The 16,103-nt window shown below is 40.7% G+C and overlaps 1 protein-coding gene across 4 annotated transcripts; it reads right to left on the bottom strand.

Annotated features, from left to right (window-relative positions):
* Positions 1 to 14: 14 nt before the first annotated feature.
* nod2 (nucleotide-binding oligomerization domain containing 2) lies at positions 15 to 8,018 on the bottom strand. Of its 4 annotated transcripts, XM_031569180.2 has the most exons (12): positions 7,606 to 8,018; positions 6,864 to 7,347; positions 6,593 to 6,731; positions 4,498 to 6,220; positions 4,217 to 4,300; positions 3,945 to 4,028; positions 3,767 to 3,850; positions 3,429 to 3,512; positions 913 to 996; positions 643 to 726; positions 330 to 517; positions 15 to 91 (listed from the first exon to the last, which is right to left on the bottom strand). In XM_031569180.2, the coding sequence occupies exons 2-11, from the start codon at positions 7,344 to 7,346 to the stop codon at positions 445 to 447; spliced, it is 2,922 nt and encodes a 973-aa protein (XP_031425040.1). In that variant the 5' UTR covers position 7,347; positions 7,606 to 8,018; the 3' UTR covers positions 15 to 91; positions 330 to 444. The 4 variants fall into 4 exon arrangements, with proteins under 4 accessions (XP_031425040.1, XP_031425038.1, XP_012682426.2 ...); XM_031569178.2 differs by having other exon boundaries at positions 6,864 to 8,018; XM_012826972.3 differs by lacking the exon at positions 15 to 91 and having other exon boundaries at positions 323 to 517; positions 6,864 to 8,018.
* Positions 8,019 to 16,103: the final 8,085 nt, after the last annotated feature.

Raw genomic sequence — 16,103 nt, 5'->3', positions numbered from 1 at the left:
GGCTGGCCGATGTCCTTGTCAATTATCGAAACCCGCCTTCTGGGGCTTTCCAGAGGTTTGGTTGTATTGAAATAGGAACTGCCTGCCAGGGCTGAAATAGAATGGAAAATGCAGTCATACGCAGACTGGCTACACAGTGCTTGACGGCATGAAACCTCACAGCTCTATTGTTGTATGCAAATAGCCTACTTCATTGGCATTCCGGTTATAATAAGCCCTAACACGTAACATATCGTTTTGACATAAAATAAACAACATGGTTCTGATTTACAGCCATAGTGTTACACTATTATTAAATAATGACCTTGTAATAAATGCTCTTCACACACCTTTATAAAGCTTTCTTGACCTTTTCAAATTATAGACTTATTACAAAAGCACATTGTTCCAGAATACAGAGCTGCAGAAGAACAGAAGAAAACATAGTAGGTCAATGCCTTTCTATTAAAAAGTAAGTCTACTTTCTCTCAGAGAAAATTCTTCAACCTCCTCTGGACTGAGATTGTTACCCCTCAACCTGAAACATAAAACAGAATATATCATACAAACGATAGATAAGTGGTGTATAAGCTGTTATACACTTGGTATTAAATATGAAATACATTATAAAACAGTAAGATATATAATTAATAACAATGTTACCATATTGATGTAACACTGGAGTTTTTCTCAAGGGCTTGCACTAGATATTCCACTCCATCTCTGGTGATGCAGTTTTTACTCAACCTTTGAAAGGTGGGCATACCATAAGTGGCACTTAATCATTTTTTCATTGTGTTATTCTTACATTCATGACACTTGCTAGTTATATTAATTGACTAAATGATTAATTGGTCGCATGATCACATCTGTGCTGCTAGGGCAATATAAAGGTAATGGATATTTGTTATTTCAAATAAAGCTTATACTTACCACAACTCATCTAATGTGGTACTGTTACGAATTACTCTGGCAAGGGCCTGTGCTCCTGCACTGCCAACTCCATTTTCTACCAGACTGCAAAATTGGAGGGGGAAAAAACATAGCTTACATAATGAAGATAACCCAGTTATTAAAGGAATTAAGACAAATTAGGATGAGAGACACCATTCTCTTACAGGAATAGTTCACTATGAGTCAAGTTAACATGGATTTACTTCAGCAACATGACACAAGTGAGAGTGGGGTTGGTAACGGCTGTGATTCTTTCTGGTTTTGTTGGGACTGTACTATCATCCACATTAGAACCAGGACTGTTTCCACAATGTCAATATGGTATAATATTGCAATTTTTTTTCAGTTAAAGCAGTCTCAAAAACACTGCCCATGTCTCCACTACCATTTTCACGCCCTGTGTTGCCAGATTTGCAAAAATATCATGCTGCAGCCATGGAAGCAAGCAAACAAACTGGAACAAAGGAGATAACGTTAGATTCTACCCAAACTAAAAAGCCTCTGCATTCATCTAAAAAGCTCTATGACCATAGATGTAGTAAAATGCAGATAAATATTGAAGGTGCATTTGAAAGATGGAGACAGCTTAGAGCTCACAAAAGATTTTAAGAAGATAGAGAACATCATGGCTACTAGTGGGTATGTGCACTTAAAGTAATTTCAACATTCGAGTGCTTGCATTTATACTCTGTGGTCCGTTTGCAGCTGGGATATCAAGGCAGGGAGCATTTTGAAACACAGCCTTTGAAGTGGTCCCGACTAGTGCTGGCTAACCCTGTTATGCTAACATACACTAACATTAACTGCTATCAGTCATAGAAGAGCGGACAGGCCACGGCTCAGCTGTTAACCACCTCAGCAACAACCTGCAGTACAAAAATATACGACAGAAACTGCAACTTTGACTCTAAATTGAATCAATTTATGAATGTGTTCACTCTATACGTTGAATGAATATATGACAGAAACTGCAACTTTGACCCTTAATTGAATCAATTTATGAATGTGTTCACTCTCTACGTTGAATGAATACTGATGTCCAAATTAAGTAACAATACTCATGTCCATTCCTAGCAACTAGCTATTTATCTATCTTATCTAATAGAAACCATATACCCATTTTAGAGGAGTTTTTTTTTTTTTTTTGACTGAATCAATGGATGTGGTCAAAATGTTGTAGATATTTAAGTGAAACCATGTACAATTCTCTGTGTACATAGGTTGATCAATACATATTTTTTGAGCTATGAGTGTCCAAGCACCTCCACCCCTAGTAAGAGGCAATGGGAGAAGCAACACTTCATGGCCCCTGCACTGTCCAGTATTGGATATCCATCAAGTAGAACACTACACACAGCGTGTCCGCTCCGCCCTCTGCCGCTTCTATCACCACCACCTGACCAACCCTCACTGGCTTCACTTGACATTGGTGAGGGCACTTCATAACTGGGATCTGCACTGGGCTGCAACAAGGAAGAACAGTAGACTACTGCAGTAAAATGATTTATACGTTATATATTAAACTGAGCAATATGTTATCGGGGCCTAGAAAGTAGTCCTTCCTACTCCAGAGTGTGTATTTTTGAAGCAGTGGGCTTTTGTTTTTGGGATAACGGGCTTAGCTGTGGCTACAGTAGCCAGCCATCTAGCTGTTAGCTGAGTTAGCTGTCAATTTATAATTTGCAAACAATAAAAACATTGCAAAAGTATACATTAGTTAATCAACTTACAGGGTAGGTCTCGTCGCTTGCCCTTGTTAATGTTGCGCTCGTTTTTGTAGGTTTAATGTTCTCAACCTGGCAACCTGCGTGAGCTTCAAGACTGGTGAGGAGTGAGCGGGGGAAGACATCTCTCTAATATTTTGAATTTGGACTACAGTACCGATTTTAAACACAGTGTAATATGAAACCAAAAGGTTTTTTTTCTGAACATATTTTCAGGGCAATGTACATTATTTTGGCATACAGATTACCCTTAAGGGACACACTGTCAAAACAATACTATCTTATGCAATGTCACCTTGAGGATTTCATCATTTATTGAATGTTTTGTCTCTAGCAAGCAAACTCATGTTGACTGAAAGGTCTATATAAAAAACATTTGTTTTGAGTTTGAGACACCTGTGCAACAGGTTGAGCAAGATGCCTTGGATAGAAGCATCAATAAAATGTAAGTGCTAATGAAACCAGTTCTGGGACAGTTTACTGGGACAGTACATACTAATCTGCAATAAACAGGATTGATTTTAGGGTTTCTAATGAATACTACATTGGTGAGGGAAGGGAAAAGGTTCCTCCACAGTACTAACCAATCAAGGCCAAAGGTATTACACAGTAAACAACTGTATTACCCAGATTGTCATAACAACACAGATAAAGGTTTACTATTGAAATAAAAAGAAATATTTGAGAACTTTTTAAAACCAAACAATATTTTATAATGTATATAAGAACCATGCAGGGAATGATAAAACAAATCAAGGTTTTTAAGATTACCTCAGCCACACAAGTGTTCGACTGTCTTCTAGAGCGTGAGAAAGTGCCTCAGCTCCTTTGTCACCAATGTTGTTTCCCCACAGACTAAGCGAATAAAAAAGGAAAACATTAGCTACTATTTATATTTTAAGAGTACATTTTATGTATAAATGGTAAAAAATAATGAGCCCATAAAACTTCTTTGACATAAACAGATTATGTTTGTAGATATATGTATGATATACATTTAAATTTAGTAATTCAGTGAATGTTCTTTTCCCAAGTAATATACTGAATAATAAAGGCCTGTTGTTATTGCCAAATTGTTGGGTGGGGGAGTGTGCATTTTCTCTTCATACCCCAGAAACTGAAGTGACTGGCAGCATCTCAGGCCTTCAGCCAACTGCTCAGCCCCAGCAGCTGTTATGTTATTATTCCCAAGCCTGCAACAGAGGAGTACATTTATAGAGATGTCTCTGCCATATGTCTCATTGTAAATCTCAACAAGGATGACCAATATTTCATCGAGCAATTTACCGCAGAGACAAGAAATTCTGCTTTGTTTTGAGAAGATAAGCAAAGTGTTGTGTGCAGACATCAGTTAGCTTATTGTTGAAGAGCCTGAAGGTGCAAAAAAAACAACGTATTAACAAATATCTTGAGTATACACCTTTCATTATGTAAGTATAAAATTGCTCTTACACACTGTGGTTTCATGTTTATACTACACGTATGTCTTCATACACATAGGTGATGCGATATTTAAATTGAAACAAAGTAATTATGTGATATTCAGTTCAACAACTCACGCAATCTTTTTGAAGGTCTGGCACTGGATGCCCTTCTCAACAAGTTTAGCAATCCCCTCATCAGAGATGTTATTGTTTCTCAAACTGAGCGACACATCAATAAAAAATAGAAAAAAAAATCATCTTTTGTGTACTCATGTACTGCATCATGAAACCTCTCTAGTAGAATATGGTTAGTCTGAAAATCACAATTAATACAGCCTAGAAACAAATAAGGATTAGAAAGACATTAAAACGTCAAAGATCTAAACAAAGATATAAAGACACGGATGCAATCTTACTAGAGGGAGTGGCAGACATGCAGACAGGGCAGAAGCTGCTCCACTCCAACATCTCCCACTGAATTGCTATCCAGCTGTAGGCCAACCGGACTCTGGAGGTGTTGCAGTACGAAGGCCAAAGCCGTGCACTCCAGTGGGCCAATGTTACAGTAGGTCAGCTTCAGGTGCTCCACTTCCAGCGTGGCCACGACATTTTTGGCGACCTCGCTGTCTTGCATCTCGTAAATGCACTTGATGAGCCATACAAAGCCTGGCATTGCGTGCATGCTCTTTTTCTCCCCTTTGACAGGCCGCGGGATGGATTTAAAATGATTCTGCATGCCTCTGGACACGCACTTTACAACCTGCTTCCGTTTTTTGTTAAGTGTCTGGATGGGATGGCACTGTAGTAGCAGGCTTTGGTGGCGCTTGGATAAGAGACCAGACACAAACGTGGAAGTGATCTGAAGGTTTGGATTCTCAGTGCTTGGCCCGTCATACTTTTTGGCTTGAAGAATTCCCAAACACCCTTCTGGCCTTGGAGTCTGGAAGAGTCTTTTGATTGTGTGGTGGTTGTTGCTGTTGCTATCAAGAATGATGAAAAGTGCAGCGAAGAAAGACTGCATGGTGACATGCAGGAATTCATAGTGTATGCCGTCAAAGGAGATGTTCTTACTTTGAATAAGGAAACCTTTGCTGATATCCTCTTCCGTAACGCCACCATTCTGCACCTCGGTCTCTGAGAAAATGTAGTGAGAGTTCTCAAGGGCCTGTAATGCCAACTTACCAAGGCGCATGATTGTGTCAAAATGTTGTTGGACCCAGCCCTTTCCTAATCTATTCCCTTTAGAGATTCTGTGATGAAAAAAGTGCTGCAACACCATGAGGTACACATCAGTGATGGTTTGAGGACCACTGTTGCCAAACCCGAGTAGTTCTTTGTAGCACTTAGACACAATCCAACAGAAGACAGGGATGTGGCAGAGGCCCAAAAGTGCAGTATTGCTCCATAGTGACTCCAACACATGGGAGGCCACTCCAGGGTCAGAGTGATGCTTCCTCACAAAGCAGTCAATCCCGTCTGGAGAAAACCCTTTCAGAAGAACTTCCTTACGTAGATACTGCCTTAGTATGGGTGGCACAGCCTCAGTGCGGCTGGTCACCAACTTCCGAACACCCTTCATCAAGGAGCCCTGCATCAGATTGAAGAACAAGACAGGCATTGGTGCGGGTTGGGTGGGACAGCAATGCCTCTGGTCATCGGAGAAAGTCTGTTTAAACTCATCAAGGCCATCAAAGGTAAATAGGACCAAGTGAGGGTGATCCAATATGAATTGGAAGAGCTGATCCTGGTCCCTGTCAGGCCAACAACAATGCAGAAACAACAATTCCTTTAGAGAAAGATCTTGTTGTTCTGTGTTCAGCTTTCTGCAGCTGAAAGGGAAAAGCAGGAGGTAGTTGTGTAACACTGTTTTCCTGGCCCAGAGTAGATGAAGCCTCTGTAGGAAGGTGCTCTTGCCGCTACCTGCTTCCCCTGATACCAGAACTGTGTCAGCCTCCATGTTGAGGGTCCCCACAGGTCCCACCACATCCTCGAGGTTTAGAGACTTCTGAGTGCTGGTCTGTCCAAGTTCTAATAGGCCCTCGGTATAGATGTCATCCAGAGAGAACTTGCCAGTGTCACTATAGGTGCTAAGAAAATGGGACTGTGCTGAAATAGAACTGCACAGCTTCTTCTGGTACTCTGTTGAGGCATGAAGATAGAACATCAGTGCTGATCAGCTGTATAACACAAAGGGGTCATACATAATCTATATCACTGATTATTTTCCATAAAATGTATTCATTATTTTGTATACTAACAGGAAGTAGGAGCGTGTTAGGCAAAAACATTAAAACCACACCACTTAGTTCAGCTTTCAGCTATCTTCATATGTCACCACAAAACACCATTGAATCACATGCATTTTTACAGCATTGTATTTCAAAAGAAATACAGTAGGTGAATACTGGAAATGGTTTTCTCTATAATTATCTGAATAAGTTGGGCTTTAAAAAAGGATTATACTGGGGGGATGGTAAAAGAGGAAGGACGTTTTTTAGAAACGCAGGGTACCTGCCACAGAGGCTGACATAGTGAAAGTGTCATTTTTGTTGGGTGGCACAACGGTCTTTTGTATTCTCTTTGAGAATTGTAGAAGTACCTCTGCTGCAACTTCTCCTTTACACTTAACGAGGTCCAGCAGGCGTCTCACCTAAATAAAATAATAATCGAAAAAAATAATCAAAATCATTCTAACTACTTCATAATATTGTTGGCCAACGTCAGCTTCTAAAATAGCCATGCATTTTTATTTTCATTGAACACACCACCACCCGCCCTTTACCTGTTGTGACGACGTGTACACAGGGAGTTGAATTTCTTCACACTCAGAGGATGTGATGAATCCCTTCTCAACTAAGATACCCAGTGCCCCTTCAACACAATTACGAAGTTGTGTCACCAAGTCAGGCCTGTCACTCAACAGTGTAAGTGTTGCAGAGGTCGGCATCTCCAACGAATTCTGGATATTGGAGCATTTCCCAAACCTCAGGTTGTCCTTTTGTGCATCAGGAAGAACATGGCTCAAAGCAGCCAGGAGAAGACAGCAAGTGCTTTCCCCCTTTGAATAAGCAAGGTCTAAAAGTTCTCTGGTCCTGGAGCACAAGGTCTTGCCAGCCACACAAACATTCAGATAGTCCTCCCAAACAAGTGCACCCCAGGATAAGAGAAGGTCTAGTATGCTCTCCAGGCCTTCGGAAGATCCTCCACAGCATAGTGCTCGGACAAGCTCTGCTCGTTGCCTCAAGACTAGCTGCTGTGCACTCATTCTACGTTCCATAAAGATAGACGAGAAACGACTTTTCAGTAGGTGAAGAATTACTTCTTGACTTCTAGTCACATTTCTATCGTTTTTGTGAGGAGCAACATAACTTTTTAACTTAACTTGTGAACCGTTTGAGCTAGGATAAATTGGGATGAATTAATCATCAACAACTTAAATTTTTTTTTGCCAATTAAGACACATAAACTTTTTCATAAACAGTAATAGATACACGTAGACACAGAGAAAATGAGAGCGATCTTACATTCACACTACATGGGCATGTCTTCAAAAGTTGTTTCACTGTCCAGTGTCAGGAAGCAGACTTCTGTGTTGCACGTATGATTCAGTGTGGATTTCAGCAGCGTGATAATGCCACTCCCAACGCCAATTTGCTTTCAGTTTCTACTATCAGAGTCAGAGAAGATACAGATACATTTTTCAATATTTTGCTTCTAAACAGCTACTTCATGGTCACTTTCTTCTTTAGCTCTATGATAAACAAGAATTTAAAGGAATGATGAGTTGCTTCAGGGATGAAAGATTTGGAAAGTTTTTTTCGCTGCAACAGGCTACATCGTGGATCATCTATTTATTGGTAAAAAAGAAAGTTCCGTTTTCCCTCTCCATTTCGGTGTTTATCTGATAGGCTCATAGGCGGAGATCCCGGGGGGGACGTGTCCCCCCCTACCATAAAGTTGTCCCCCCCAACAATCATTGACATTTTTAAAAAAAAAAATTTTTTAATTTTTTTAAAAATAAAAATACGACGACACAAGCGGTGCTAATTATAGATGTAAAACAATGTGTTTTTTAAGTGTTGAAAAATCATGTTCCCCCTATTCCTCAAAGTGGTTTGGTTCACATGCTGTTTCCAACGGGCAGGGCTACCCGCAGCTCCGTGTTTCAGTTAATCAGCCCAGTAGCCTACACGGTCAGATTGTCAGACTGTTTCCTACTCTGTCCCCTGTCGCTGCCGCTATGATACACGATATGTAAAGAGATTTACCTCATTCTCGAACGCAGGAGGAACATGTAAAGAAGAAGTTTTTTTCTAAACTCCATTTACGAAGTTCCAATCGATATGCACAAGTATACATAAGCTTATTCATGGATTGGCATGACAACGTGAACGTTTGCCGATAACACACGCATGCCGGTAATTAACACAGTTAAGATAGCTAGCTAGACAGTCTAGGACACTGTCCTGTCAGGGGCAGGTTCATAAACGTTAATAAACGTAGGTCTACATCTCAGTGCCTCTCCAGATTTGTTAAATTATCTGAAGTTAAATGAATGTCATCTTTTTCTGCGGTCCATGACTTATGCTGGTATTGTAACATGGAGTGACAGTGGCGCAGGAGGTAGAGGGGTCGTATTATGATCAAAAGGTTGCTAGTTCGATTCCCTCTTGAGCTGTTTTATAACTTATTTTGAGCATCAAGTTCTCTTGAACTTTGGACATTATTTGTCTGTGAATAGATATTTCGTGTTAGTACATTTAATGCTGTTTAGATAATTCTAAAATGACTTCGAATTTCTGTTTGTAAATGTGATAAGAGAATTCAGTATTTAGCAGTTTATGCTAGCTCTCGTGAAAGCAATTTTTTCATGTGTCCCCCCCCCCCCCCCCCCTGAATTACACTCTGAAATTTGACCATGTATTGTCCCCCCCTACAATGAAATGGGATCTCCGCCCCTGGATAGGCTAGTTAAAATCACTCTAAAACTTCTTTTAATCTCTCATGCAAGGTACAATTCTAACAAATGTATACAAGGTACAATCTATACGTAGGTCTATATCCCTATTAAAATGTTTAACTTTTCTAAACTGAAATGCAAATATTAGATCGCTTTTACAGTAATCTCAGGTATTTGTATAGCCTATCGCCACTTGAGGGAGCTATCGCATCACAGTGTGCAAAAAGTGAGTTCCTCTGGAGGCCAAGAGGTAGGCTACTAAATGTGAAAGATACATTGCTTTCTGGTACAATATGTGAATTGTGTCTCAATAGCTAAATAATCTTTGCTCAAGTTGTACTTTTAACAAATAAAATATTAATAGGAAATTGTTACGTTTTATTTGTCTATAGAATACCTTCCCAAATACTTACCAGTCCTAAATAGGCTTACTACAAAGAAAATAATGATTGTATAGAGGTTGTCTGAGTTGTGAGAGGACTGGAAATAGTGAACTAAAATATCAGTTCAGCTGTTAGGAGTGAGCATTTAGCATGTAATCTTGAAGAGCTCATAAAAAAAACAGCTCTAGATATGCAGCTTGCACTGATTGCCGCACACTTCTAACAGAGTCTTTGATCTCTTAAAAATGCAAAGGGGAAAAAGCATAAAATGCCAGTTTGCCTGTGAGTTTTTTTTAACTGTCTGTTTTTTCATTGTAGTGATATTATTGTTACCTCCTGTGTACTGTGATTAGTTCATTGGCCTTTTCATTATATTCTGCGTAAGAAAAAAATCAAAAGTCTATGAAATGTAAAGCAGGCCAGGGTTGGGTTTTGACTGTCAGTTTCTTTGAGAATCTGACAGGGAGGCCGGCATCACAACTGGGTGCAACAAAGAAACACTTACATCAATATCTTCATCATGTGATCATTTGACTGATATCAAAACTGCACCCCAGGTGAACTCAGCTCATTGTTTTGTTGTTGCTATTCTATGACTTCTCCAGCTTTGTGCTCAGTTTCGGTGGTGACTGCATCTCATCTCATCTCATTTCAAAATGTGCTCTCCAACTGTGAGTTTAACCGATTTCTTTCTGGCATTCTGTGCTTGCTGTTTGCCAACAATCCAATCTTCAAAAGCGTTCTCTTTCATTAAGCCAAAACTTTTGGAAATTATTGTATCTAAGGTTTGGACTTATTTACTTTGTCAAATGAGACGATTTTTAGGTTGATTTTTTAGATTGTTGTATCTGCAATAGCCTAAAATTTTCTAGAACCTCACCTAGAGGACTGTGTTCTCTGAAGGTTTTACGAAAATGTTACTTTGTAGTTTAAATGTATTCTCAGAGTAAATGCTGACTGAATAAAAAGACAATGATAGACCATGTAAATATACCATATAAGAGAGGTAGCCCCACCTATCACCCTCACAGCTTCTACTTGCTGCTTATTCCACGATGAGCTGGAACGGCAATGCTGTTAGGGTGTTACGTTCACACAACTCTCTCATACTGACTACATAGGATGGGTGACTTAGAGATGGATGGCACTATTAGCATAAACGAGAGTCATGCTTCGCTGATCCAAAATTCAGGGTACTGAGCTGAGAGAATTTACATCCAGCCCTGAATGATGATCATATGACCGTCTACTCTCTTTCAAAGTGCAAGCCTTGGACGAGAACGTGACGAAGAGAGTGCAAAGAGGGCCACTTATTTACAACACTCATCAGGAGGTTTGGGAAAACCACGTCCGCAGAGGATATTTCTCATTTTGATAGCAGTTCTTTTTCCACCAAAACCAAGCCAGAGGTTGTCCAAAGTCCAACACATAGGAAATGTTGATCAGCATGTGGTTTCTATGACATTAAAGCCGAGGGGCTGCTCCATATGGACTCAATTCAGGTCCCTGGGCTGCACTAAAGCTGCTCTGAAGTAATAAATAACTGAGCTCCACAAGCCATTTCAACCTTATGGCAATGAATAACATAGCTCGGCAAAGCCATTCTCATCTTATAGCTCTCAATAACATAGCTCAATAATGCATCTGCAGCCCTCGCCTCCCCTCCCCCCCCCCCCATCCCCCCCTCCAACCTCTTGTGCGGAATAATGTGTAACACGTGTGGTGAATCTCCAAATCTCTGGTGGGACCAGGTGTGTTATATGCAAAAACATGCAAACGTACACGACAAAGGACCGGCATGATGGTTGAGCTATGAGTAGGAACCGGACGATGCCACAGGAGCCCTTTTTTCGCGTTTTTGGTCACTGGAATCTGGGCATCTGTGGTGAAAACATATTTCATGGCTCTTTTCAGTTCCATCTTCTTCAGTAGCTTCAGGGCATGTTTACAAACGGAGTCCTCGGAGATGGGAGGAATCTCACTGATCTGTAAGGATGGAGACAGATAGAGCATGTCAACAGTTTAACACGGCCCGGACCAGCTCTGAGCAAATGCTATACTATGACCAAGCGCAGGCCGATGTAGACTTTGCGGTTGTGCGTAAACAATGGAATTTCAATATAGATGGTCAACACCTCAGGCCTGACCCATTAACCCAACATGAGTAAGCTCAGCAACAATACTAGGGAAAAACGTCTCTCCTAAAACTTTTAAATGACAGAACACAAACAGTCTCTGTGTTACTAAGTATTTGAAGGTGCAGTCAATAGTTACTGTTGTGAAAAACTGAAATGCTTCTAGACCTATAATTATGGCCTATATCTGAGTTGTGCCTGTGTCTGTTGTGCATGTTGATACTTTCTTAAACGTGTTCTTGTGCACTTGTTGACAATTTAGTATAATAATGCCTTCAGAGTTATATGATCATTGTATGTCCAGAAGCATTTTTTATTTTATTTTTGTCAACAAAAAATACTTTTTATTTTATTTGCCTAGTACTCCCGCTAAGATCTGGAAAAAGTTTGGTCATAACAATGAAGTATCAAAGTTGTGGATAACTTTATGAACTTGGGCAGGCATTATGACATCTATAAATCAACAGAATATGTGATACTTGTGCAATTCAGTCCTCATATGATTTATGGATGCCGCTCATCATGTCATGCAATCGCACAGCATTTGAAGGGTATTATTTTCATAGCCATTGATGGTAGAATCCAAATTATTCCAGCAATGCTCGCCTAAGAGATAACATAATAAATCAAGCTGAAGCAACTATGTCCACAGTGTTAAAGTCACAAAATGCACATGTTGTGCATTGTAGCTCACAAAATGGTAAACAGTAAATCATTCCATTTTACATTTTTAGGATCCGTATTAACACATTAGCACTTTTACTCTGTGACATAAAGTTGGCTACTACCCTGATATCCTTATTTTCATCTGATCCATCACGAGCGGTCTGTTCCAATTGGAGAGGCCATCTGGTCAGTTCTGAAGGAATTTTCAACACAAACATGATGTATCCTTAAAAAAGAGAATACTTCAAAAGACCATGACAGGTGTACACATAGTCAGAAATGTGCCAGTGTGTGTGTGAGTCCATGTGTGTGTCTGTAAATTTTGTTTTAATTGACACAAAGATTAAAGCTCACATCTGAAGACATTTATTTTTTCAGGGAGCAGCGAAAGTCGAAGGAGTGATTGTCTCCAGCACCTCACCCCACTCCTGGCTTTGGTGGGGGGGTGCTGTGTTCAAGGTTAGCAGGAGCCCCCGCTGGGCGCGTGCTGTCTGAGATGGCTCCTACTTGTTGGACATTCATTATCAAACTCTGTTTGGCCCTTTCATCCGCAGTACTCCACGGCACTCGGCGTAAACTACAGAGGCACCTTGCAGCTTGACATCCCTCCATTCATGCTGTACCTTAAACAGCATGCTGCCACATCAAAGAGGCACAGCTGCCTTTGATGTTGCGAAAAAGAAAGAGCCCAATGATCTACTAAAACCAATGGAACTTTTTGGAGGCTCTGCTCTCATCTGTCTCCATGCACCATGCTCCCAGAAACAGGCGCTGTGTCCTCTTATGAACCCCACTCTTTTTGGAGTGACTTTGGCCTCTTCATTGGCAAAACTGGTGGTCACTGGTGACACTGGTGGTCTCCAGAATGTTTCGGATGCAACTTGAGATAAACTTATTATAGAGACTCAGGCCACGTTTACACGGAGCCTGGATTGCCTGAATCCGGATTCATTTTTGGATCCGGTACTTTTCTTTATCGCGTATACACGGTATATACATTTCTCTCCGGATTCAGGCAATCTAGCGTTCGTGTAAACTGGCCCTCAGTGTGGTGACTCAGTTGGATATTGCATGTTCTTGGGGCTTCACATGTTAGCAAACTCACACCAGTGTATGTATGCTATGCATGAGATATGCCAGTGACCCATGTATGGATAGAACAGACCATCACTATGTTCACACATTCATTTCATAAAGTAGAGCATCAGATAAACAAAACAGGCAAAAGTAGTAAAAACTCATGATCGTTGATGTCCAAAGGTATTGCTGTGCATCTCATCATTACTGGTCATTTGCATGATAGCTCTTGAAATGTTACATGTCATACTGGCCTAGAAGTTGTCATCAAAACATAAGAAAACTGTTATGACAAGTACCAATGATGTTAACATCTCTCTTACATAGAGAGAATCTGTCATAAAAATGTATGTCAGTGTATGCCATGACATCTGTAATGACATGTTTATGACATGGTTATGATATCATTATGACAAAGGGTTCAGGTAGACTTACCAACAAACATAGTTCAGCTTTCCTAACATACTACATAGCACACCACATTAATCAATGTATTTGATGTATTTGTCATGTAGTAACTATGCATAAACAGAACATTTGGGACTGACCCACCCAGTTTTGTGTGTGTTCAACAATAACCTATTTTAAAAAGGTCATTAAGTTGCGCGAATGTCCAACCAAACTGAAAAGGAGCATCTAAGCATCAAAGTATTTCACTTCCTTTGTTGTTGCCATCATTAATCTGAACCATCATGGGGAAACTGGGCAAGAGGCTTGTTTGCTGGCCATGTGTGTGTTGCCTGCTGGATATCCTAGCGCCTGGGCAGACGACGCACTGAAGTGATCTGAGGCTTCAGAGCTTTGGCCTCTGGTGAGTTTCAGAAAGAGCTTTCAGGCTGCCTCTGGTCCAAACACTCACAACTCACCGCCCCCTCTTTGAAAACAGAGGGGGATTTTTTGGTGTTTGATGTGAGCGAGGCGACCTGTTGATTTTCTATTTTCTAATCACGAGTAATTACCAATTTAAAAGCTACAGTTATAGATGTCTGCAGGGTACGAGCCCCCAAGTACTGGCCTCCCTAATCCAGACACTGAATAATTCACAAGAATTCATAAAACGGTTTCCTCCATTAAAAAACACTCCTCTGTCCTGTTTCATGGTAGACATGTTTGCAAGATTAAACACCCACCAGACCAACCCATCTTATTCTAACTGAATGGCTGGAAGTGAAGATAATACTCCTTGGGTTTTCACTATCTTTCTGTGAGTCCTACTAATATCCTGTGAGTTACTAATATCAAAACACGCATCCATACCATCTCAATAATATGAAATGAGGTTTACAATGAATCAATGATGTCTAGTATCAAGTCCTAGGGTTGTAGTGTTGTTATTCTGTATATTGGCCCTCACTGGATCACTGTCTGGGTTGGACCTGAGTGAGACCTTGGTGGTCTAAGACCCTCTCCTTTCGGCCCTCTTCCTTCATCTTCAGAACCCTGGATTGGCCCAGCCACGTATTACAGTGAAGCCTGTATTATCCAGTCAATTGTCATCTCATCAAAATGTGACCAAGCCGACCCTGGCATAAATGTCAATAGCAGAAAAGTGATACTCACCGCTACTGACTGTCAGAGGCGTGTTGAACTTTAGCACATTGTCAGCTTGTTTCTTAATTCAATGAACTTGACAATTATTGAAGTGCCTTATTTCTTTTTTTACACATAAAAGGCTGCCACACCAATTAGGTTTAATTATTTTTTCTCTCTCTCTCTCTCTTTCTCTCTCGCTCTCTTTCTCTCTCCCTCCTTCTTTTCATGCCCTTGAGTCGACAGAAAACCGGCATATTCCAATCATTTGCATTATCCTGTGAATCTGCTTTGAAGTTCTGAGATACTGTAAGAAAAAGGGCCCACTTATCCCGCATGAAAAAAAATGTTCAAAGCCCATAAATACGCTGGAACAGATGTACATTATCATTGGATTTGCTTTCTCTCTTTGCTCCTGTATTGGTAATAGAGTACCTCATGTCCCCCTCATTCTCAGCATTTAGCATCTCCCTCTCTACAGAAGCTAGCACCCCACTGTGCCAATCCGCACTTCAAAGCTCTCTGCCTATCTGCTGGAGACAAAGCGCAGAGAACACATATGGCAGCCTCTCATTTTCCCACATTTAAGTCAATATCATTGCACTCTCTGCTTTTTGGCAACAGGGAGATACGGCTCATCTCATCTCCACCCTCCTTCAGCCCCCCCCCCCCCCCCCCCCCTAACCCCTGTCCCTCTGGTGCGCAAATGTAACATGGCAGCCCGGGGAGGAAGCAGGGCATCCTCCATTATTCTCACCTGTCAGTGTTTGGGTTTCAGCGAGACAAACAGAAAAATAGATAAAGACTTGCACCTGACGACTCAAATGTGTTTTCCCCCCATGGCGAAGTAGGAACAGACGAAAATAAATACTGAAATCTGGAGAGAGTCTTAACCTTCCCCCAGAAACACTTGGCAGGGCGAGCTCCTCCCCTAAAGCTTTTGTGTAATTCACAAACCAAAGTTCACAATGAAGAGTCTATAAAATCATCCTTCTGAGGTACTTAATCTAGGTGAAGGCAGGCTATGTGCCTACGTGTTTATCTACGGCCTTGAGACGAATAAAAGAGAACCATCAGACATGTCAATAAAAACTAAATGCACAGTTCAGCATGAAAAGTTAAGTAACATGGATCCAGCTCTCCGCTACAAATGCATTATCACGAACAAGGGTTGAACTCACATCTTACTAATCCTCTCTCAGATGTACCCAAAGAAAGAAAACTGAAACACTAACTTATCTAAAGGCGGCTCATATTTGACTACCAGATCG

This window comes from Clupea harengus, chromosome 6 (genome assembly GCF_900700415.2).
Source record: "Clupea harengus chromosome 6, Ch_v2.0.2, whole genome shotgun sequence".
Classification (NCBI taxonomy): domain Eukaryota; kingdom Metazoa; phylum Chordata; class Actinopteri; order Clupeiformes; family Clupeidae; genus Clupea; species Clupea harengus.
This window is presented reverse-complemented; position numbering and strand designations above follow the sequence as displayed.

What these genes read in the sequence shown, in the direction of transcription:
- nod2 (XM_031569178.2), bottom strand. Translation starts at nt 7,358, where the DNA reads ATGGAACGTAGAATGAGTGCACAGCAGCTAGTCTTGAGGCAACGAGCA. An exon ending in CATGTCTGCCACTCCCTCTA is followed by an intron (nt 4,301 to 4,497) that starts GTAAGATTGCAT and finishes TGTGTCGCTCAG; the next exon opens with TTTGAGAAACAATAACATCT. An exon ending in TCCAGTGTTACATCAATATG is followed by an intron (nt 518 to 642) that starts GTAACATTGTTA and finishes TTTATGTTTCAG; the next exon opens with GTTGAGGGGTAACAATCTCA.